At 40.1% G+C, this 23952-nt stretch overlaps 1 protein-coding gene across 1 annotated transcript in view; it reads right to left on the minus strand.

Annotated features, from left to right (window-relative positions):
• The window catches only part of CAB39 (calcium binding protein 39), an 87988-nt gene that overhangs the window by 24041 nt on the left and 39995 nt on the right, over positions 1–23952 (minus strand). Inside the window, exon 3 of the mRNA XM_059167778.1 lies at positions 701–865. Within this exon, the coding sequence (XP_059023761.1) occupies positions 701–865 (165 nt within the window). The remainder of the gene's footprint in view (positions 1–700; positions 866–23952) is intronic.

Consider the following 23952-nt stretch of genomic DNA (forward strand, 5'->3'; position numbering starts at 1 on the left):
CCCTGGCCTTAAAACAAAGCACACCCATGACAAAGACTCAGAGGAACCTGCTCATACCCAAGCCCCTCATTACCGTATCGACTTCTCAGACTACCTTTCAGACTGGAATCAAGGACCATTACTGTCACTTTTAAATTCACCGAACATCTGATACGGCACGATTCAGCTGTAAAAGCTCGGGCAGTGATATTAAATGCCTCCCAGGGCCAGGCAGGAGCCAAAGCTGGGTGAAGCAGGCCCTGAGACAGAAAAGCAAGCTGCTGTGTGCAGCACACCCCAGTGTGCCAAGAGGTGGGAGCTGCTCCATTTCAGCTGAGAAGCCAGGTAGGCTTTGCAGGCTCAACGTTGCCAGAGTCAAAATTTTCAAGAGAAGCCAGAAATTCTAGTCTTCTTTAGATTGTTGACTCCTTGAGAACCCAAGGCCAGTGAATTATGTAAAGCAGCAGCTCTTTATTAAATATAATGTAAACAAAAGGACACAACAAATACCTAAGAAACTTCACACACACTATGGGGAGAGAGGAGGCGGCCCTGCACCCCTGCCCGGCTCCGCTTATGGGGCAGGCAGCCGGCGCCCACTCACACGGCAGGAACCCTGCAGCCAAGAGCCTGATGGAATCTTGGGATCTTTCAAAGGAAAGAACACAAGGAAAAGGACCACGAGGAAGGCAGTGCGCTTGCAAGAGAAACGGCTTCTCACCTCAAAGTCAATGAGCTGCAGGTCAGCCACCAGCGTGCCCAGGAGCCCGCTGTTATACAGCTCCTGCGCCAGCTGCGCCACGGCCTCCGTCTGTGGCTCCTTCTCGTTCGTGCCGTACAGGATCTCCTTCATGGCGACCAGATTTTTGGAAACTTCTTCGGTGGCCTGATGTGGGGGAGAGGAGAAAAACAACTCCTTTAAAAAACCATGTACTGCATCCGTCCATTTGTTACATACCTTCTCTCCATATGATATCCCCAAAACTCCGTAAGAGACACTCGGGCGGGTCCGGCTCGCACTGGCCCTCGGGAGCTGAGCACACGCATGTGTGAACACATGTGAAGACCGACACACGCGTGGCGGAGGGAAGGCCAGCAGAGTGACAACAGGTACGCTGGAATGCCGAAAACTGTGTTAGGATGGCAGGAGCAGAACAGAGAGAGAGGATTCAGTTCTGCCTCCCGTGGGAGGGAAAGGACATGGAAGAGGCCACCGGGCGGAGAGCCACTGAAGAGCGAGAAAGAGGGAAGAGGAGACTGAGGGAAAGGAATGGCATGCGGTGGGGATGAGTGAGGGGAGAAGCACAGAGTGTCTGAGGAAAGCGTGGCGGGAACAAGGGAATGACAGCAGAAGGCGGCTTTGGATGCCGAACATTTATGTCAGCAATAAATAATCACCGAAGAGCCTCCACTTCCGGCTAAGAGAGGAACAAGAGCCCGTTCTACCTTCCCCCATGAAAAAGATGAAAAAATAGGGGAATTTATTATATGAAACACTACATTTAAAACACTGAACTACAGACAGCACAGGACAGTGACCCTCATGAGAAGGGGAACAAATGAAAAACTCACAATTGCCCCAGCTTGCCGCCTGGAGTTTCCAGGCCACTGCGCAGGGAGGGTGAAGGCAGGCAAAACAGGCGGTCTCCAGGCCCTGCGGAGACAGCTGGGAATCCGCAGTCAGAATACCAGAGCGGAGAGAAGCGGGCAAATACACACCCCAAATCAGGGAGCAGCCTGTCCATCTCTGATCTTCTCCAGAAAACCTCCTCTCAGCCTCCGTAACTATTCCTTTAAGAAAGGTAGGGCTAATGTTCCAGTCCCACCTTTGGAAAGATGTAGAAGACACTAGACCATGACTTACCTATAAATGTCACAAACGTTAATGTAGCCTGAGGCTACCATTAAGAATTTTTGCAATTAAATCATATAATTCATTTGAATCCATGTCTTTGAGTGACCCTGTAATGAAGGCTTCAACTCCTCCCACTATTTAATTTAACCTCATTAGCGGCCCACTGTTCAACACTGTGGAGGTTATTTCTGGATTCTGAAGGACATGGAACATACCAGCTATCACTCTCATATCTGCATTACCTGCAAATTTGATAAGTATACCTCCCACGGCCTCAATCATTAACCAAAACACCTAAAAGGAGATAACTCTGAACAGAACCTACCATTATGACTTTGAATCATCATGCTCTTTTCATGATCTACTCATAATCTTTGGGCATGGTCACTCAGCTACTTACATATAAACCTATATCCAAATCATATTCAAAAGGCTTTTTTTTTTTTTAAAGAGATTTTTATTTATCTGACAGAGAGACAGTGAGAGAGGAAATACAAGCAAGGGGAGAGGGAGAAGCCAGCTTCCCGCTGAGTAGGGAGCCCGATATGGGGCTCGACCCCAGAACCCTGGGATCATGACCTGAGTCGAAGGCAGATGCCCAACAACTGAGCCCCTCAAAGGCTTTTTGTTAAACACCTGGATAAAATAACACCTGACCCTTGAACAACAAGGGTCTGAACTGTGCTAGTCCACTTATACATCCATTTATTTTCACAGGACAGTACTAGAAATATATTTGCTCTTCCTTATGATTTTCTTTCTTTCTTTTTAAGATTTTAATTTATTTATTTGATAAAGAGAGAGAGATCACAAGTAGGCAGAGAGGCAGGCGCAGAGAGAGGGTAAGTAGGCTCCCTGCTGAGCAGAGCCCAGGACCGAGATCATGACCTGAATTGAAGGCAGAGGCTTAACCCACTGAGCCACCCAGGCGCCCCTGCTCTTCCTTATGATTTTCTTAGTAACATTTTCTTTCCTCTCTCTGACTTTATGGTAAGAATACAGTATACGATACATGTAACATACAAAATGTGGTGACTGCTGATATTATCCGCAGGGCTTATAGTCAGCAGCAGGCTACCAGTAGTTAAGTTCTGGGGGAGTTGAAAGTTTTATGTGGATTTCTGACTGTGTGGGGAATCTGTGCCCCTTACCTCCGTGTTGTTCGAGGGTCAGCTATATACTATTTCTTACACATTTCTTGAATATAAGACAATGAAATTAAGTTAATTTGCTATGACCTTTTTCCCCTAAGCCTATGCTGATTCCTGATGACTAGGATTTTCTTTTCAAAATGTTTAAGAGGATCCTAGCAATCCCACGCAGAACTTCTTCAGTATCAGTGGTTTGCAGAATCTTTACCTTCTCCGGTCAGCTGTTACTGCCCGATTCTGTGAATGTCGTAGGTTTCTGATAGCAGCTCATCATCCCACATACCAAGTTTAAGTACCCCAAAATGTGCTTTTGGGGGACAAGTATATAAAATCATTTATCAACAGAAGATGTTCTCTAATAAACTAATTACATGGGTTATTTCTGTAATTTCATTTTATTAATCTTTATTCTTAAGCTATTTTCTCTGACAGGGAAGAACCTGGATTTAGTGCATTTCCTGAGTGTGTTATCTGCTGATTTAACACCAGTGACTCGAAGTAGTAGGCCCAGCCCCCTGTGCATCTCTGGCTAGATCACACTTTTGAGGCTCTCGGCAACCTTTCATATGCCTCAGGTTACATGTGCTCTTCTTTGAAATCATGAAATGATTTTAGATTTGAATTCAGACCACACTCTATGCTCTAACAGTAAAAGACAAATAAGAAGGGAGGGGAGGTGATAGCTAAAAGGTAGGAGGTTTCTTTTTGAAGTGATGAAATGTTCTAAAATTGACTGTGGTTATGGTTGCACATTATCTGTGAATAAACTAAAAACCACTGAAAGGTACACTTTAAATGGGTGAATGGATGTGTGAGTTATCTCAATAAAGCTATTAAAAAAAGGGGAGAAGCCAGGAAATAGAAAGCAACTTATGGTATTTCTTAGATGAAAAGCAACCTGGACACACGTGTAAAGCCCTCTTCTTCCCACTGAGAAGATGGTACTGTCACCTGTATTATAGGCTGAGGACGGGTGGACATCAAAGGCACTCCCCTATCTGCTAACCACTGTACTCGCCTGCTTATGCAGATCCTTGTGATACAGAGAATGGATTGTAGGGAATTCAAGGAAATCAGTTAGTGGGCTACTTATGGAAACCCTGTGGCTTTCTGAGGAACTCACTTGTCTGTTTTCTCACCTCCTCATCCAGCCAACTCCTTCTCACTTGATTTTTTCTCCCCAATCAGTTTCAAATATGATCAAGACTCCCATTAACAAAATCAAATAAGCTCTCCCTTGGCCAACCCCAGAGCCCTTTCCCACTATTGCTCACCCTAAGCAAACTTCTAAAAAGCATCTACCTGTGTGTGCTATAGTCCACATCTTCTCCTGGTCCCTCCCAGCCCAGTCCCATGGGGCTTCTCCACCTAGCGCTTTACAGCTTTTAGCCACTCACCAAAGACCTGCCTGCCAGGAAATACAATTCTCTGTCTTTAGTACATGTTAGCTCTTGGCAGCAGCTGAAGGTGTTGATTACACCCTTCTTTTAAAACTGCTCCTCCCTTGTCCTCTGTGACTCACCACCACCCTAATTTTTCCTGCCTGTCTCCCTGGTTGCTCCTTTTGCCTCCTTCTTGACTCATTCCTCTTGACGAGGCCATTTAAATATTGGGAATCCCTCAAGGCAGGGTACAAGGTCTATTCTCATTCTATCATCTCTTCCAAAGTGATGTCATCCACACCCACAGCTTTAATTAACACCTCAATGCAGATACCTCACAGATTCCTATCTCTAATCCAGTTCTCTTACTAGTACATTCACATTCAAGAGCCCACTTGCAATGTCTCCACTTGAATGTCTCAAGGCACCTCAAAGCTAACACAAGTGAAAACAGAACTCATGATCTTGCCCTAATGCCTGACACTCTTCCCTTGTTCTCTACTTCAGGGAATGGTACGGTACTACTACTGAAGTTCTTGTGCATGCTGGAAACTCAGAAGCCATCCTTAACCCTTCCCTCTTTCTCACCCCGCCCCAATATCTAATTCACCACATCTCCCAAATCCATCCATGTATCCCCATATCACCACCTGCCACGTCAGAATCCCCACAGTTCTTGCCTGGACTACTATAAGTAGCCCACTAACGGATTTCCTTGAATTCCCTACAATCCATTCTCCATACCACAACTAGAATGATCCTTTCTTAACATAAATATGATTGTCATGACTTCTGCTTCAAATATGGTCCAATTACCTATTTTGCTCTTCGGTTGGAGAAAATTTCTTAACATGTCCTGTAAGACCCTGCACTACAGTTCCTCCCCACCATCTATACGCCACTTCTCTGGTCACACTGGCATCCTTTCAGGATCGTGGCACATGTGGTTTCCTAGGCCCATGCCCCGGCCTCACCTCTTGGCCAACTCACATTCTTCTTTCATCTCTCGCTCAATGATCACTTCCTCAGAGGAGTCTTTCTTGCTAAATTCTATCACACCTTTACCACTGCCACATACTTCTTTTCTCACAGTTGTACATAATTCTGCTTTTCCTTGTGATTTCTAATTAATGTGTTCCCTTCTACTCCATCAGAAGCCCCATGCTGGCAGGTGTGTCATACTTGCCTGATGAATAGCTGAAAATCAGTAATCTTGACCACCAGGATATTAAAAAAAAAATCCAGATGAAAACTGGATGTGGGGAAATGTGATATTATCACACCATGAAGGCAAGTAATTCCTAAAAAACACAGTGCATGCATGAAAGGCAATCTACCTGGCAGAGCAATAGCCGTGAGCAATGAACATAAACCCCTGTGTTTGCACAGAGAAGAGTCTGGAACGAGACACCCCAAACTGAGCATAGACTGCCTGTGAGGGCAGGGGAAAATACTTTCCTTTTTCACTTGCTCTACAATTTACACCTTCCTTTACATCCATGGTTAGTTGCCATCTATAGAGGAAAATCGGCAGCATAACATAAAAAACTAAAACTCATCAACCTTATTATTAGCAGTCTTGAGAAAAAGTACGTTCATATTTCAATTGATGGCTTTTAATTTTATGCGTACGTCAACTATTTGTGTGATATCGGTTCCCCATTACATGGATAATTACAAGTTGATTAAATAAAACCTTAAAAAAAAAAAAAGAAAAAAAGAAACATGTCCAAATTTTCCTGAAAGATGATCAGAAAACTTTGGGCACCTGGGTGGCTCAGTGGCTTTGGCTCAGGTCATGATCCCAAGGTTCTGGGATGGAGTCCCACATCGAATCCCATATCAGGCTCCCTGCTCAGTGGGGAGTCTGCCTTTCTCCCCCTACCCCTCCCCCTGTGCTTGTGATCTCTCTCTTGCTCTCTCTCTCAAATAAATAAAATCTTAAAAAAAAAAAAAAAAAGATCAGAAAACCTTAAGAAGTATTTTACCAGAAAAGGTGATGTGGCAAGTGTTTTCTGAATGAAGATAGCATACAGAACAAATAAACTTGTCTGTTCCTGTGTAGGCTTGGCTTGGCACCCTTTATCAGCATTCATATCAGGGAGCCCGCCTAGTCCCCCGTCTCTGGCCTGCTGGCATTAAGTCACCACGTTCTCTGCCTCTCTGACCACATCCTCCTTATTGCACCTCCCTGTCTGTCCCTTCACACCTAACGAGTAAGCGAGTCACACTTACCGCTTCTCCAAGCATTATACCTTTTTTCAAGCTGCTGAGACCATTGTGTCACCTAATCCACCAGGCTCCTCAACGACTGTGTTACCTGTCCTGCCAAGACTGCATGTTTCTGTGCTGTGCGTGTCCACAGCAATGGTCTCTTGTTCCCCTAAACAATGTTGGATGTTCTTCACTGAAATTTTCTCTAATTCTCTACCTCAGCTCCCAGGTTTCTCAGCACTATAGAGAAAGTGCTGGAAACTGTGTACACTTAGTTGGCTAAAATTCATGCTGTTCGATGGCCTTTAATACAGTCAGAAACATTTCTTCCATCTGGATTATTTTCAACTAGGAACTCTTAATAACAGATGCTTCAAAATTGCTCCACTTTCCTCAAGAGACTTCAGTGTCTCTTTCACTTTCTTCTTCCTATCTGAACAACTAGCTTCACTCCTTCCATGTTGAGGTAAGACTTCATGAACTTCGGGGCACCAAAGTTCAAATAAAAAATAAAAATCTTAAAAAAAAGAAAAAAAGACTTCATGAACTTCTCCATCTCGATGTACGTCTGCCATCCTCCATCCCGACCCTGGACATACACCAGAATCACTTGGGATCTTTTTAAAAAATGCCCAAAGGGGCGCCTGTGTGGCTCAGTTAATTAAGCGTCTGCCTTTGGCTCAGGTCACGATCTGGGGTCTCGGGATTGAGCCCCATATCAGGCTTCTTGCTTGGCAGGAGCCTGCTTCTCCCTCTCTATCAAATAAATAAATGAAATCTCAAAAAAATTAAAAATAAAAAAGATGCCCAATCCCCTCAAGAGACATGTAAAGGAAAAATAGTTCTTTCACATGCAGACACCATCATAACTGTGTGACAGAGTAAATGAATGGTAACGGGACCACTGACCTCACGTGCCTCTTGGCACTGCCAGGGTACAACATTACTTCTGTGATTTTGTCTCCAAAAAGGCATCACCTGCATTGAGTCATGAGGAAACATGAGCCAAACCCAAACTAAGGAACAGTCTACAAAATAACTGGCCAGTACTTTGCAAAAGTGTCAAGGTCACAGGAGTCAATGGAAGACTGGGACACTTCCAGATTAAAGGAGAGTAAGGAGATGGGACAACTAAATGCGATGTGTCATCCAGAACTGGATCCTGGTCCAGAAAACGGACATGAATAGGACAACTGATGAAATCTGAAAAAGACCCATGGGTTAGTTAATATTATCATATAAATGTCAGTTTCCTGACTCTGATCATTAGACTGGTTATGAAAAATGTTAACTTTTGGGGAAGCTGACAGAAAGGTATTCTTTTTGTAATCATTTTATAAGTCTAAAAAGTTCATCTACTCTCTTATTTTGCTTTTTCTTCACAAGTGAGAGGCATCCCTCCTGAGTTCCAAGGCTGATGATGGTTCTATATATGTGCTGGAGAAAGGGCCCCTTGCCTCCAGTCCCCCACGTGCAATTTTGCCAGTTGTGTGGGCCTCGTGGAATGTGCAGACTCCACACCTCAAGATCTCAACTTCCAAATAAAGGCTCTCCCAGTTCTCTACCGCCCCATCCTCTCTCCTCACTCTCTCACCCTGACATTTTTCTCTCTCCTCAAGTGACCCTGAGTGTTCACACTACTCCTGTCCACCCTCGGAGCCCCACACCCACAAAGCCTTCCCTCACTTCCCCTGCTCTCCTCCTCTGATGCCACAGCACTCGCTCCCCTGTTTCAGCCCCCCGCCCTGTAGGGTCAGATCTTCTCTTCTCTACCTCTCACTTCCCTTATTACAGGGCTTTGGAAAAGGCTTGCTTACACTTTTTGTTCCGTCCCCACTCCCCTGTCTATGATGGTGACTTATACACGATGTGACTTCATGATTTTGTTAATTGACTCAATTGTCCAAGACATTTTGTCAGCTGAACACAGTGTTCTAGGACACAGACGCCATTAAGTTTCATGGACACAGACTACTAAGAGCAGCCAACTGTTTTACAAATATGTGGTCGTGAAGAGAAGCATGTGAAAGCATTAGCCCCCTCATCACCAGCCACTCACTTGACTGGAAGGTGACAAGGATCACGCCTCACTAAGCCTGCTGCTGTGGATCACGCTGCTGCCCCATGGAGGTAAGAAGCATGAAACTCGAAGTTCTTAGTTCTTTTCTTGAGGCTTTCTGAGCCACACATGTGGGAATCTGAGGATACTCCATGGAGCAGAGTCACGAAGAAAAGAATCCAGGGCTTGACAGAACTTCTCAGGGAAAGGCTCTGAGTTGAGAAGTGTTATTGCTAACTGCTGGGGGCCAGGCACCTTAATCCTCTGCCAAAAACCCTCACTGACTTCCACATACAACTGACGGTAACACATTTCATTTTAATTAATATCCCAAGGGATATTTTTTAAATTAAATGATTTAAATTATAGGATCAACTTAAGTAGTAACCAATATTCCAAAGTTCACATCTCACACTCACTTCACTAGTAACAATATCAAGGCTATAGACTAGAGCTCTTTCGCTCCAAGTGTGAGGACATAGGAGCTACTTCAAATTTTTAAAGTGTAGTATCTGTATGATAACTTCTCCAATTAGAATTAAGGCTGGGAGCCTTTCCACTGCCTGCTTTCCCATTAAGAAATACAGCAAAGTGGGAAAATAAATTAGCAATCCAAACACTAGTAAAAATAGCCTATATCAAGACCTCCAAAAACTCAGGTTTTTGTGTTAACTCTTGCGTTAAGGCCAACGTTCCCACAGTACCCATCACTGTACTATTTTACCAACATTAGTGGCAACCACTCGGATGCAAAATAGTGATGTGAAAATATAATTTTAGAAGACAAAAGGTGATCCTCACTTGATAAGTGAGTTAGTGCTTCTAGACCATGTCCCTGAAGTGCTCATAGCCCTTTTCACCCACTCCTCCTTTGGACCCAACAAGGCCCAACTACTCAGGAGATCTCAAAGTGACTTCATAACAGGAGTGAAAGATGACAAGGTGGCTCTTCAGAGGTGCAGACATGGGGCTGTGTGGTAGAAGACTGGGTCTGCCCACTCTCCGACCCAGTTTTTAATAAAGTTACTAGGTAAGCCCAACTTTAAATATAAAGCACACTTAAAAATAAACATGGCAAAAGTAGTATGTTTAAAATATAGATATGTCTGCTTCAGAAATTGAAAGGCAAAAAACCCTTTAAAAAAAGATATTCTACTTCATAATAATAATTAAGTTAAAATGGCACAGTATTTATTTCCTCCTGCCAGAAATAAAGACTTCTTTTTTTTTTAAAAAAAAGATTTAATTTATTTGACAGACAGAGATCACAAGTAGGCAGAGAGGCAGGCAGAGAGAGAGAGGGAGGAAGGGAAGCAGGCACCCTGCTGAGCAGAGAGCTTGATCTCAGGACCCTGGGATCATGACCTGAGCGGAAGGCAGCGGCTTTAACCCATTGAGCTACCCAGGTACCCCAGTAAAGACTTCTAAAAGTCTGGTGAGTGAAAAATAAATTGGTCCAACAAACTGGATGGCAATTTGGCAAAGTGTATCAAAAAGCTTTAAAAGATGCAATCTCCATAAATCACACATTACACTTCTAGGAATTTACCCTAGGAAAATAGATAATTACACAAAGATATAAGTATAAGCAGTGTGATTTATAATAGCGAAGAACTAGATGAAAAGTTATCCCACTGAACTGGTTAAATTATAATGTACCCATAAAATGGAAGACCGTGGCAAGCTTTAAAGATAATTAAGTAGATCTATACTGATATGCGAAGATGTGAGCATTAAAATTGAAAGATAAACCAGGTTACAGAACAGTATGATCCCACATTCATTCACTTATTTGCTAGGAGAGAGAGGGAGGGGGAACATATGAATGAGAATCTGTAAGGATATCCTACCATGTCAACAGTAGTCACTTCACGTGCTAGTGGAATGAGAAGGAGCTTTAAACATAAAGATACACACAGAAATCCATCACAACTACTAGGCATAATGCACTTGATCTTAGCCAAAAGGCCGAGAAGCGATACTACTAGGCATAATGAAAGGAGCACAGCTCTCTCACACACCTCCCCCAGATGCCTCATATCCCCTCACTACCTACAGAGTGCTCAGGAAAAGAGAAAGAGAGAGAAGTTGCAGATGTCAGCCTCTATGTCTTCAAATGAACAGGGCTTTGGCAAATAGATGCTTAGGTAAGGAGAAAGAACTTGATGACGAAGGTTATGAGCCAGGAATACAGAGGCAACATTTCTTTCTTTCTTTTTTTTTTTTTTTTTAGAGACTATATTTTTAAGTAATCTCTACAGCCAACCTGGGGCTCAAACTTACAACCCTGAGATCAAGAGTCGCAGGCTCTCCTGACTGAGCTGGCCAGGCAGCCCAAGGCAACATTTCTTATATCAGTCAGTCAGGAGGAGAGAGGGATCAACCAATTTTCTCAGAGAAAATGAATTATGAATTGAAATGCTAGATTTAAAGTGATGCTGCAGTATGGAGTCAGAGTATCTTAAATGTTGAAAGGAACATCAGCGATCATCCAAATAAGTGGTGTTGTTGTTGTTTTTAAAGATTTATTTATTTGAGAGAGGGAGTGAACACGTGTGTGGGAGGGCCAGGGGAGAGGAAGAGGGAGAGTCTTGAGCAGACTGTCTGCAGAGCCCAACACAGGGCTCAATCTCCGACTCTGAGATCTAGACCTGAGATAAAACCAAGAGTCAGGCGCTTAACCAACTGTACCACCCAGATGCCCCAAGTGGTTTTTAAACCCTTTTGGGGCCACTGATATCCTGCTCCCTACTTCTATCCATCACCATTTTTCAAAATAAAAGTCTTACATAGAATCCCAACATACAAATGAGAATAAAGTAAAAAAAAAAAAAAAAAAAAAAAAAAAAGGGACAAAGGAAGAAGGAGCACCTGAAACCACAGTCGGCTTCTCTAGAGCACACCTTTGGAATATTAAATTTAAAAGCAAAAAACCACACAAACATGCCCTTTCCCTTGCCCCTGGAAGAATCCCTCCTTTAATCGATCTCATGAGAAATATCAAAGTTTCTCTAGATAAGCAGGTGGCAAACTTTTTATGGGTCATATAGTATTTGTCACAACTACTCAATTCTGCCACTGTAGCAGGAAGGCAGCCACAAACCATATGTCAATGAATGGGCATGGCTGTGTTCCAATAAAACTTTATTTATTAAACCAGGTAATGGGCTGTCCTGGGCTGCAGTTTATTGACTCATGAACTGGAAAATATTTGGTGGGTAGAAAATAGGCCAGAGGATATGTGGCCCTAGAGTTAGCCGTATACAACTATCAAATCCTCTCAATTCTCCCTCAGTAATCTAGTTGCATATCTGGCTTCTCCTCATCCTTTAGCTTTCCTTGTCACCAGAGTTCTCTCACAAAGTTCATCTTCTGCCACTATATCTTCACCAATACACTTCCAATCTCACCCCAACTCTGACTGAAACATTGCTAGCAGGAATGAAAAGTGGTACAGCAACTCTGGAAAAGAGTTTGGTGGTTTCTTGCAAACTAAACATGTGGTTACCTTATGACCCAAGAATTGTACTCTTGGGCATTTATCCCAGAGGAATGAAAACCTACGTTCACATAAAACCTGTACAAAAATGTCCAGAGTAGCTTTATTTCTAATAGCCAAGAACTGGAAACAGTCTGGAGGTCCTTCAACGGGTGACTGATTAAACACACTGGGGTACATCCATAGAATGGACTAATAAAACTCAGCAATCAAAAGGAATTAGCATTACTCACACGACTACTTGCCCTGATCTTGTGGGAATTAAGCTGAGTGAAAAAAAAAAAAAAAACAAACCAGTCTCAAAAGGTTATACACTGTATGATTCTATTTATAAGATAGACACTCCTGAAATAACAAAATTACAGATTTGGAGAACAGATTTGTGGTTGCCAGCAAGGATTAGGGAAAGGGGGAGAGGAGATGGGTGTGGCTATAAAGGGATAGCAAGGGGGGCCTTGTGGCCACAAAACAGTTCCGTGTCTTGACCCTGGTGGTTACAAAGAAACCACATAGCTACACACATGCAAGAGGCACATGCTGCGCACACACATGCAACAGGCGCATGCTGCACACACACACAGAAAACTGATGAAATGGGAACAAGGCCTGTGGACCTTATCAATGTCAATTTCCTGGTCTTGATACTGGATATAATTATGTGCCATTCCACCACTGGGGGAAACTGGGGGAAAGGTACCAAGGGCTTTCCCTATATACCTTCCTGCAATTTCCCATGAATGAATAATTGTTTAAAAATAGATTTAAAACAAAACAAAACCACCACCACAAAGATTTCTGCAGCTCCCTCAGTGTATCTTTAGATTGTATATAAGGCCTTTTCCAATCTACCACAACCTACACCTGTAGCCTCATTTCCCACCAGACCCCTCTATCCGGTCACCCCTATAATGTCACCTTGAACTTGTCACCATATTCTGGACATATCATAAACTGTTTCACATTCCATTCCCTCTCACTCTTTGCTGGCAGCACATTAAAATCCAGTTCAAATGTCAACTTCAAACTTAATGCTGTATCTTAATGCTGTATACTCTGACACAAGTAGTACTGTATTATCCTCCTGGTTCCACAGAATTTCATGCATACCTCTAAGTCTCTCTATACTGCATTATATTATTTATATGCCTATTTCCTCTAGTAGATTATAAACTCCTTAAGAACAGGGACAAAATCTGATCTATGTGCCCATCTACCTGCCCACAGAGATGAGGGCACTAAAATGCCTGTGGATTCAATCAACTTGGTAATCTTTTGCAAAAGATGACAATGGAAGTAAAGTCATCTTTTCCAAGAGCCTGTCCTACCAATCACCATGCACATGAAACTTGGCACAAGGAAACATAATTAAGAAGGGAATCACTGTTTATAAAGTCATCTTTTTAAAGAACAATTTTGAAATGATCTATTAAGCAGAATTTTCCATGCTTCTGTTCACCATTAGTTTATATAATCAAATCTATTATAATTTACATGTGACTAGTTATTATTGAGAAATGCCTCAAAGAGCTCAGATTTTTTAGTGGGGGTGGGGAGAAGGGAGGCTTAAATCATTTATTATTTTGTCTTACATTTTTCTTTGTTTTAAAGTTTTATTTACACAGTGTAGGGATAGAAGGTACATACCTCAATATCATCAAAGCTATCTATGAAAAACCCACAGCAAATATCATTCTCAATGGGAAAAACTGAGAGCTTTTCCCCTAAGGTCAGGAACATGGCAGGGCTGTCCACTATCATCACTGCTGTTCAACATAGTACTATAAGTCCTAGTCTCTGCAATCAGACCCCAAAAAAAAAGGCGTCCAAATTGGCAAAGAAGTCAAATTCTCACTCTTTGCAGATGACATACTTTATATGGAAAACCCAACAGACCCCACCCCAAAACTGCTAGAACTCATACAGGAATTCAGTAAAGTGGCAGGATATAAAATCAATGCACAGAAAATCAGTTGCATTTCTATACACCAACAAGAAGACAGGAGAAAGAGAAATTAAGGACTTGACCCCATTTACAACTGCACCCAAAACCACAAGATACCTAGAAATAAATCTAACCAAAGAAGTAAAGAATCTGTACTCAGAAAACTATAGAATCCTCATGAAAGAAATTGAGGAAGACACAAAGAAACGGAAAAACGCTCCATGCTCATGGATTGGAAGAATGTTGTGAAAAGGTCTATGTTAGCTAGAGCAATCTACACATCTAATGCAATCCCTATCAAAATACCACCAACTTTTTTCACAGAAATGGAACAAATACTCCTAAAATTTGTATGGAACCAGAAAAGACCTTGAATATCCAGAAGAATATTGAAAAAGAAAAGCAAAGCTGGTAGCATCACAGAGTCGGACTTCAAGCTCTATTACAAAGCTGCAGTCATCAAGACACTATGGTACTGACACAAAAACAGACACAAAGATCAATGGAACAGAACAGAGAGCCCAGAAAGGGACCCTCAACTCTATGGTCAACTAATCTTCAACAAAGCAGGAAAGAATATTCAAGCGAAAAGACGGTCTCTTCAACAAATGGTGTTGGGAAAATTGGATAGCCACATGCAGAAGAATGAAACTAGATCATTTCCTTATACCACACATGAAAACAGACCAAAAATGGATGAAAGACCTAAATGTGAGACAGAAATCCACCAAAATCCTTGAGGAGAACAGAAGCAGCAACCTCTTTGACCTTGGCTGCAGCAACTTCTTGCTAGACACATCTCCAAAGCCAAGGGAAACAAAGGCAAAAATGTAACTTCTAGGACTTCATCAAGATAAAAAGCTTCTGCACACCAAAAGAAACAGTCAACAAAACCAAAAGATAGTTGATAGAATGGGAGAAGGTATTTGCAAATGACATATCAGATAAAGGGCTAGTGTCCAAAATCTATAAAGAACTTAGCAAACTCAATACCCCAAGAACAAATAATCCAATCAAGAAATGGGCAGAAGACATGAACAGACATTTCTGCAAAGAAGACATCCAAATGGCCAAACACACACATGAAAAGGTGCTTCACATCACTCCCATCAGGGAAATACAAATCAAAACCACAGTGAGATACCACCTCACACCATCAGAATGGCTAAAATTAACAAACCAGGAAACCACAGATGTTGGCAAGGATGCAGAGAAAGGTGAACCCTCCTACATTGTTGGTGGGAATGCAAGCTGGTGCAGCCACTCTGGAAAACAGTATGAAGGTTCCTCAAAAAGTTGAAAACAGAGCTACCCTATGACCCAGCAATCCCACTACTGGGTATTTACCCTAAAAATACAAATGTAGTGATCTGAAGGAGCATATGCACCCGAATGTTTATAGCAGCAATGTCCACAATAGCCAAACTATGGAAAGAGCCTAGATGTTCAATGAGGGATGAAGGGATAAAGAAGATGTGGTATATAAACACAATGGAATATTATGTTTCAAAAAAATGAAATCTTGCCATTTGCAACAACGGAACAACTAGAGGGTATTATGCTAAGCAAAATAAGTCAATCAGAGAAAGACAATGATCATCTATCTCACTGATATGTGGAATTTGAGAAAGAAGGCAGAGGCTCATAAGGGAAGAGAGGAAAAAATGAAACAAGATGAAACCAGAGAGGGAGACAAGCCATAAGAGACTCTTAACCTCAGGAAACAAACTGAGGGTTGTTGGGATGGAGGGGGGTTAGAGGGTTGGGGTAGCTGGGGGTAGACACTGGGGAGGGTATGTGCTATGGTGAGTGCTGAGAATTGTGTAAGACTGATGATTCACAGACCTGTACCCCTGAAACAAATAATACACTGTATGTTAATAAAAAATAATAAAAAATAGATTTATTTATTTGAGAGAGTGCACACCCAAGAATGTGAATGCGCACACATGAGCAAGGGGAGGGGCAGAGAGAGAGAGAGAGAGAGGAAGCAGACTCCCCACTGAGCACGGAGCCTAATGTGAGGCTCAATCTCAGGAACCTTAGATCATGACCTGAACCAAAACCAAGAGTCAGGCACTTAACTGACTGGGCCACCCAGGCAACCCTTGTCTTATATTTTTCTTTCTTTGAATTTCTTTATACCCACTCTTTAGTAAAAGAATCATTTTTAAACAAGTGTCCTCTAAATACATACCAATCTATATTTAATGCCTTAAATATCAATTCATTCTCAAAAAGGGATCTATTATATGATCTCATTGAAAAAAAGGAAGTTTTTTTTTTTAAGGATTTTATTTATTTATTTGACAGATATCACAACAGGCAGAGAGGCAGGCAGAGAGAGGTGGTGGGGGAAGCAGGCTCCCTGCCGAGCAGAGAGCCCGATGCAGGGCTCGATCCCAGGACCCCAGGATTATGACCTAAGCTGAAGGCAGAGGCTTTAACCCACTGAGCCACCCCAGGTGCCCCGAAAAAAGGAAGTTTTAAAATCAAAGTAAATTAAGATAAAGGATGTGAGATGGAATCTAAAAGAAAGCTGAAAAATATTGCTGGTGCTAAACATTTGATAAAAGCAATTCTATTTTCACATGAATTCTTGTGTTAATTAAAAAAAAAAAATACAAACTACTCCAATAAACAACAGACCCACACATCTCTCTCTAATAAAGAAAATGTCTCAGCAGTCTAAGCTGAAAGATCATGGACTAATAATAACCTATTAATAACCTTCTGGTGTCAAAGATTACTCTAAACAAGTTGAGTAACCATGAGTCACTGTCAAATGGCTATGCGAGAAAAGGCTACTCCCTTTGCCCCTCTTAAATATGCCAACATAGAGCAAACTTATTCCTCTCATGAAATGAGTGAATATAACCATTCAACACTGTGAACACATGTATTCACAGCAATGAAGGCACCCAAGTATAAGCTGAACAGGCAGTTGTACCTTCTTTATATAGCATGCGGTGGGCAAAGAGTGTGTAAATAGCCATTATATACACAGATTTATGTGGCTGTTAGCAATGAAAGAACAAATTCCACCCCATCCCACTCCACCCTCATGCCCCAGTTACCTAAAAATAAGGATGGTAAGATAAACCATTTTTTCCCTAAAAGGGTAAGGGAAGTAGTTTTCAAATTCTTTTAAAAAGGTGTGGCATGGTACCTAAGGAACTAATCTATTTTTATTATATACAATTCTTAATAAGGCAGCTGTGTAGCATATAAAACAAGCAAAAATAATAACATATTACAAACGGGAGAATAAGCATTCAAATGTTGTATTTACCATCTTTGTCTACAAAATCACAAGAAATGAATGAGAAAATGCCCATGGATATAATGAGTAAAGCAGAAACAGGCAAAGATTCACCATGGGTTTGGCAGAGCCGAGAGTGAAATCTCATTGTACTGGTTATATTAGGAACAACAGCTTTCTTTATATGGATCTTGAGAATAATGACAGGAAACTATTATACCTCAAAATAAGACGGATGGCTATTCTTTATGAAGGAACCTTGCAAAATATGGTGTTTTTTTCAACATAAGGATGTGTCAACCACGCAAAGCTTGTATTTCTTCTACAAGACCTAAGTGGGCTCTTGGCCTGTGTCAAATACATATCCAGAGACAGAAATCTGCTCTCCTGAAGGGAAGCCAATTTTTACCTATTATTTTTCCTAATAGCAAGATGAAATTGGACTCTATGTTTTACTTCCACTTACAGGTTTTAACTCTACCTCCTGCCACTATCTGGAACCTTCCCTTTCCTCATATAAGATGATCCCCTAAAAACTTTTAACTAAGAGCCTAGGGCTCACATTTTATTCTTTCTCTACTTCACATCTCCATCATTCAATTATTCAATTATTATTCAATTATTCAATTACTCCTCATGGCAGAGTTCTCAATCTCTGTGCCAGATGGACATTCCTCTCCCAACACATTCTAGTTTCTCTATATCCTCAAGTATGGACTGGTCTATATACAGCAGAAGATAGTCACTTCGAATTTAAATACTATATTTCTATTATTGCCACCTAGGCTTTCAATAGTCTTTCTGGGTACTTCACTACATGATCTCTTCTCAGGGCAAAGGCATGTGGTTTGTAAGCCACCTCTATCTCAGCTGGCCCATGGATCGTCTTTTCTTACTCTCTTTATTGAATTATAATTGACAAAGAAGAAACCACAGAGATTTTCAAGTGTACAATTTTATTAAGTTTAAACTTATGTGTATACCCATGAGCTCATCAAGATATATTAAACATACCCATCACCACTAAGAGTCCTCTGAAGTCCCCTACTTTGCCAACCCCACCCTAACCCTCCACATCCCTGCCAATCCCAAAACAACCACTAATCTACTTTCTGTCATTATGGCTATCCATAGAATTTTGCAGAAACAGAACCATACCTTATGTACTCTTTACAGACTGGTTTCTTTCACTCAAAATAATAATTTTGAGATTCCTTCATGCTGTTATGTAGATTATGTTAATTGCTGAGTAGTATTCCTTTCTATGGATGTACCACAACTGGTTTATTCACACACCTGGACTATTTCCTACTTTACACTATTATAGATAATGTTGCTATGAACAGTTATGTACAAGTCTTTGTGTGGACATGTATTTCTTGTTCTCTTGGTAAATACCCAGGAATGGGATGCTAGATGCAGAATTAACTTTTAAAGAAACTGTTAAACTGTTTTTGGTAGTGGTTTCCCATCTTACATTCCCACCTGCAGTTTCAAATGTTCTGCATAATCAGCAACATTTGGTACAGCCTGAGTTTTCAATTTTTGCCATTCTAATAGGTGTGTAGTGGGATCTCCTCATGGTTTTACTTTGCAATTCCCTAATGATTCATATCTTTTCAAGTGCTTATCCAAGTGTTTTCTTAGGTGAAGTGTATATTTGGATTTCTTGCCCACTTTTTATAGGATTGTTTGTTTTCATATTGCTAAGTTTTCAGAGTTCTTCATATATTCTGGATGCAATCTTAGGTGAAGTGTATATTTGGATTTCTTGCCCACTTTTTATAGGATTGTTTGTTTTCATATTGCTAAGTTTTCAGAGTTCTTCATATATTCTGGATGCAATCTTATATCAGATATATGCTTTGCAAAGATTCTCCCTCCTTCTATGGCTTGTCTTTTCATTCTTTTATTAGTATCTTTTGAAAGGCAGAAAGTTTTAGTGGTGATCAATTCCAATTTACTAATTTTTCTTTTAATAGAGTATGTTTTGGTAACAGATCTAAGAATTCTTTGCTTAGCCCAAAGAACTCTGTTTTCTGTTTAGAAGATTTAGAAGATTTTATGTTTTCTTTTAGAAGCTTTATAATTTTAGGTTTTACATTTAGTTGTGTGATCCATTTTGAGTTAATTTTCATATATGGAATGAGTTGTGGGTTCAACATTTTTTTCACATATGTAGCTATCAAATTGTTTCAGCACCAACTGTTGAAAACAACTACCCTTTCTCCTCTGAATTCCATTTGCTCCTTTCTCAAAAATTTTCTATATACATGTAGGCTTATTTCTAATTCTGTTCTGTTCCACTGACCTATGTGTCTTCTTTATGTTGATGCCACACTGTTTTGATTATTGCACCTTTAGAATTCTTGAAATCAGATGCTATAAACCCTCCGACTTTGTTTTTGTTCCAATTTGTTTTGATTGTACGTCCTCTGAATTTTCCAGCTTGCCAATTTTTATAAACAAGCCTGCTAGGATTGCAACGAATCTATAAAATCACAATTTGGGGAGATCTGACACTTTAACAATATTGAGTCTTCCAACCCACGAACAGGTATATTTCTCACTTATGTAGGTCATTCAACTCTTAGCAAGATTTTGTAGTTCTCAGTGTATAGGTCTTTTACTTTGTAAGATTATCTCTAAATGTTTTCTATTTTCTCGATACTACTCCAAATGATTTTTTTTTTCAATTTCAATTTGGGATTTTCCATTGTATTATTACAGAAATACAACTGTCTTTGTAGATTTATATTGTAACCTGTGACTTTGCTGAATTTATGTATTAGTTCTACTAGCGTTTTTGTAAATTCCTTCAGCTTTTCTATGTAGATGATCACATCATCCACAAATATAGTTTTACATCTTCCTCTTCATGCCTTTTATTTTTTTCTTGCCTGACTGCACTACAAACTCCTAGAACAAAGTTGAACAGAAGTGGTAAAAGTAAACATCCCTTTTTCTTTTTCCTCCTTTCTTATTCTTGTTCTTGGAAATACATGATTCAGCCTTTCATCATTATGTATATAGTGCTAGCTGCAGGGTTTCTGTAGATGTCCCTTGTTAGGTTGTGGAAATTCTATTCCTAATTTCCTGAGAGTTTTCATCAGAATCGTTTTTTTTTTCCCCCTCTTCTTTCTTTTCACCTACTGACATGTAGTTTGTCAATACAATCAACTATACTGATTGATTTTTGAATGTTAAACCAGCCATGGGTTCTAGAAATAATATATCACTTGCCATGATGTATGGTCCTACTGTTAGATTCAATTTCCTAAAATTTAGTTTATAACTTGCGCATCTAGTTCACTAAGGGATATTAGTCTATAATTTTCTTGTAATGTCTTTGGTTTTGGTATTAGGGTAATCCTGGCCTCAGAGAAGGAGTTAAATATTTTTTTCTTAAATTTCCTAGAGAAGTTTACGTAGAAATCATGTTATTTCTTCCTTAAATGTTTGGTAGAAATTTTTAGTGAAACCATCTATGGCTAGATTTTTTGGGGCGGGGGGAGAAAATTACTAATTTTGAATTACTTTAATGGATATAAGTCATCTATTTTTTTCCTTGAGTGAGCCTGGGCAAGTTATGTCTTTCAAAGAATCTGTCCATTTCATCTAAGTTGTCAGATTCATTGGCATGAAGTTGTTCACAATATCCCCTGATTACCCTTTTAAGATCTGTAGAATCTGTGGTGATTTCAACTCCTTCAATGCAGATACTGGTGACTTGTGTCTTGTTCTGATCAGTCCTAGCTAGATTTTATCAATTTTATTCATCTTCTCAAAGATCAAGCTTTTTGGTTTTGAGTTTTTTCCCTGATTTTTATTTAATGAATTTCTGATCTGATCTTTATTTACTTCCTTTCTTCTTACTCTGTTAAATTTGCTCTTTTACTGGTTTCTTAAGGTGGGGACTAAGACCTTTCTTCTAACATTTGCATTTAATGCTATAAAATTTCCCCAACTAATGTTTTAAAAGCAACTAATTCCGATGTGTTTTGTTTTGTTTTTATTTTATTTTTATTTTGTTTTTATTTTTATTTGTTTGTGTTTTGTTTTTATTCCACTCAACTTTCTAATTTCTTTGATCCATGAATTACTCAGATGTTTAGTTTCCAAATATTCTGGAATTTTTCTAAGACTGTTATTGATGTCTAATTAATTTACTACATCTAATTAATTCTACTGTAGTCATGGAACATATATTATATAAATTTATCCATTTAAATGTAATAGAACTTCTTTTAAGGCCCAAAATATGGTCTACATTTACGAAAAATGTGCCATATGTCACAAGGGTGGAAGTGTTCTGCTGTGGTTCTATAACTATCAGTCAGGTCAAGTTGGCTGATAGTATCTTTCTGGTCTACTAGAAAATCCTTGCTGATTGTCTACTTATTTGTTCTATCAAGTACTAAGATTGGGGTACCAAAATCTCCAATTAAAATTGTGGATGTGACTGACTTATTTGGCAATTTTATCAGTTTTTGCTTTAAGGCTCTGTTACTAGTTGCATAAATATTTAGGATTGCTGTATCTCTTGGATTAATTGACCTCTGTTTTATCATGAAATGATTTTATCCCTGGTAATATTCTTTTGCTCTGAAATCTACTTTTGCCTGATATTAAAAGAGGCACTCCAGTTTTTTCTTTTGACAAGTATTAATATGGCATATCTTTTTTCCATTCTTGTAAGCTGAGTCCTTATCTTTATTTACTTTTAAAATATTCATTCATTCATTCATTCATTCATTTAGAGTGTACAGGAGTACAGGTGAGGGGAGGGGCAGAGGGAGAGGGAGACAGACAGCATCCCAAGCAGACTCCACACTGAGCATGGAGTCTGTTGTGGGGCTGGATATCATGACCCTGAGATCACAAGCTGAGCCGAAATCAAGAGTTGGAGGCTCAACTGACTGAGCCACCCAGGTATCCCTGTATCATTATCTTTAAAGTTCATTTCTTATAGGCACATAAAGTTAAATCAATTCAAATCAACAATCTCTGTCTTTTAATTGAGGTATTCGGACCATTTATATTTAATATGATTACTGCTATGGTATCTGAGTCTATCATCTTGCTGTTTATTTTCCATTTGTCCCACCTGTTCCTTAATCCCTCCTTTTCCTCTTTTTCGGCCTTCTTTTGGTTTAATCAAGTATTTTTAGTGATTTTGTTTTGTTTTCTCCTTTGGCATGTAGTTTTTTTGTTTTTGTTTTTAAAGATTCTAGTGCAAAGCTGTATTTTTTCTGTATTGCATTTTATTAGTTAAGACCATGCCATTGCTTCAACCTCTGCACCACCACCCCTAGCTAACTCACCCTCCTCTGGTGTTGGATTCAGTTACATATAGAGTTTACTATCCTTCTATAGTATTTGTCATTCACAAACTCTGTTAGTAAGCCCTTTAATTCTCTTCATAGAAATCAGTAACAACAAATCAACCACTTAGAGTTGAGGATTGTATCTTATAACAGATCACTAGAACCCTGCCTAGAAGCTCTGAGTGGTCTACTAATCATGTCCACTAGGTATAATTGTTCATCCAATCATTAAAAATGTCCCCTGGGCATCCTGAACTACAGGGGAAGATAATTAATGAAATAAAACTATATGGAAGACACTGGTTAGATCTCCTGAGAAGGGTCATTTATCTCACTACTTCTATGTGTGGTACTACTAAAAAGGAATGTGATTCTTGGCCAACATCATAAAAATCTTTAAGATATGTGGCCATTATACACTCTTATTAGTCATAAACTCAAAATACAAATTTTACATACTCTCAGTAATACCTGTTTTATCCTATTCAATAGGAATTAAGAGTTCAGAAGAGTCATAAGGTAACAGCATTTCAATTTAACTGTGCCTTATATTCCACTTTCAATAAATGTAAATAGTTATTAAGCTGTCTTTGGAAGGTTTATAGTCTAACAGGGGAAGAAAGATAAACAAACATCATCCGTATATTAAAAATGTTAAGTGCTACAAAGGAAAATAGAGCAAGATCAAGAGGAACAGGAATGCCAGAGAGGAGAGTTGCATTTTAAATAGGGGGTTGTGTGGGGTGCCTGGGTAGTTCAGTGGGTTAAACCCTTTGCATTCGGCTCAGGTCATGATCTCAGGGTCCTGGGATGAAGCCCCAAATCAGGCTCTCTGTTCAGCAGGGGGACTGCTTCCTCCTCTCTCTCTGCCTGCCTCTCTGCCTGCTTGTGGTCTCAAATAAATAAATAAAATCTTAAATAGGGCGTTGTGTGAAAAGTGACATTTGAGCAAAGACTTGAAGGTGGGGAGTAAGCCAAGCTGGAGGAAGAACATTCTAAGCAAAAGAAACAGCCAAATGCAAAGGCTTAAAGGCAAAAGCCTGACTGGAGTGTATAAAGAAAGGAAGTCAATGTGGGGAGAGCACCTGGGGAAGGGACCATTGAAGCCACAGGCCTGACTATCCGGGGCAAGGGTCATTGTGTATTTTTCCGCTGAAGGGTAGACAGCAAATATTTTAAGCTTTGCAGGCCACATAAGATCGCTGTTCCATATTCTTCTTTGCTTTTTAAACCAATCCTTTAAAAATGTAAAAACCAATCTTAACTCACAAACCTCATAAAA

The sequence above is a fragment of the Mustela lutreola genome, chromosome 3 (genome assembly GCF_030435805.1).
Source record: "Mustela lutreola isolate mMusLut2 chromosome 3, mMusLut2.pri, whole genome shotgun sequence".
Taxonomy (NCBI): Eukaryota; Metazoa; Chordata; class Mammalia; order Carnivora; family Mustelidae; genus Mustela; species Mustela lutreola.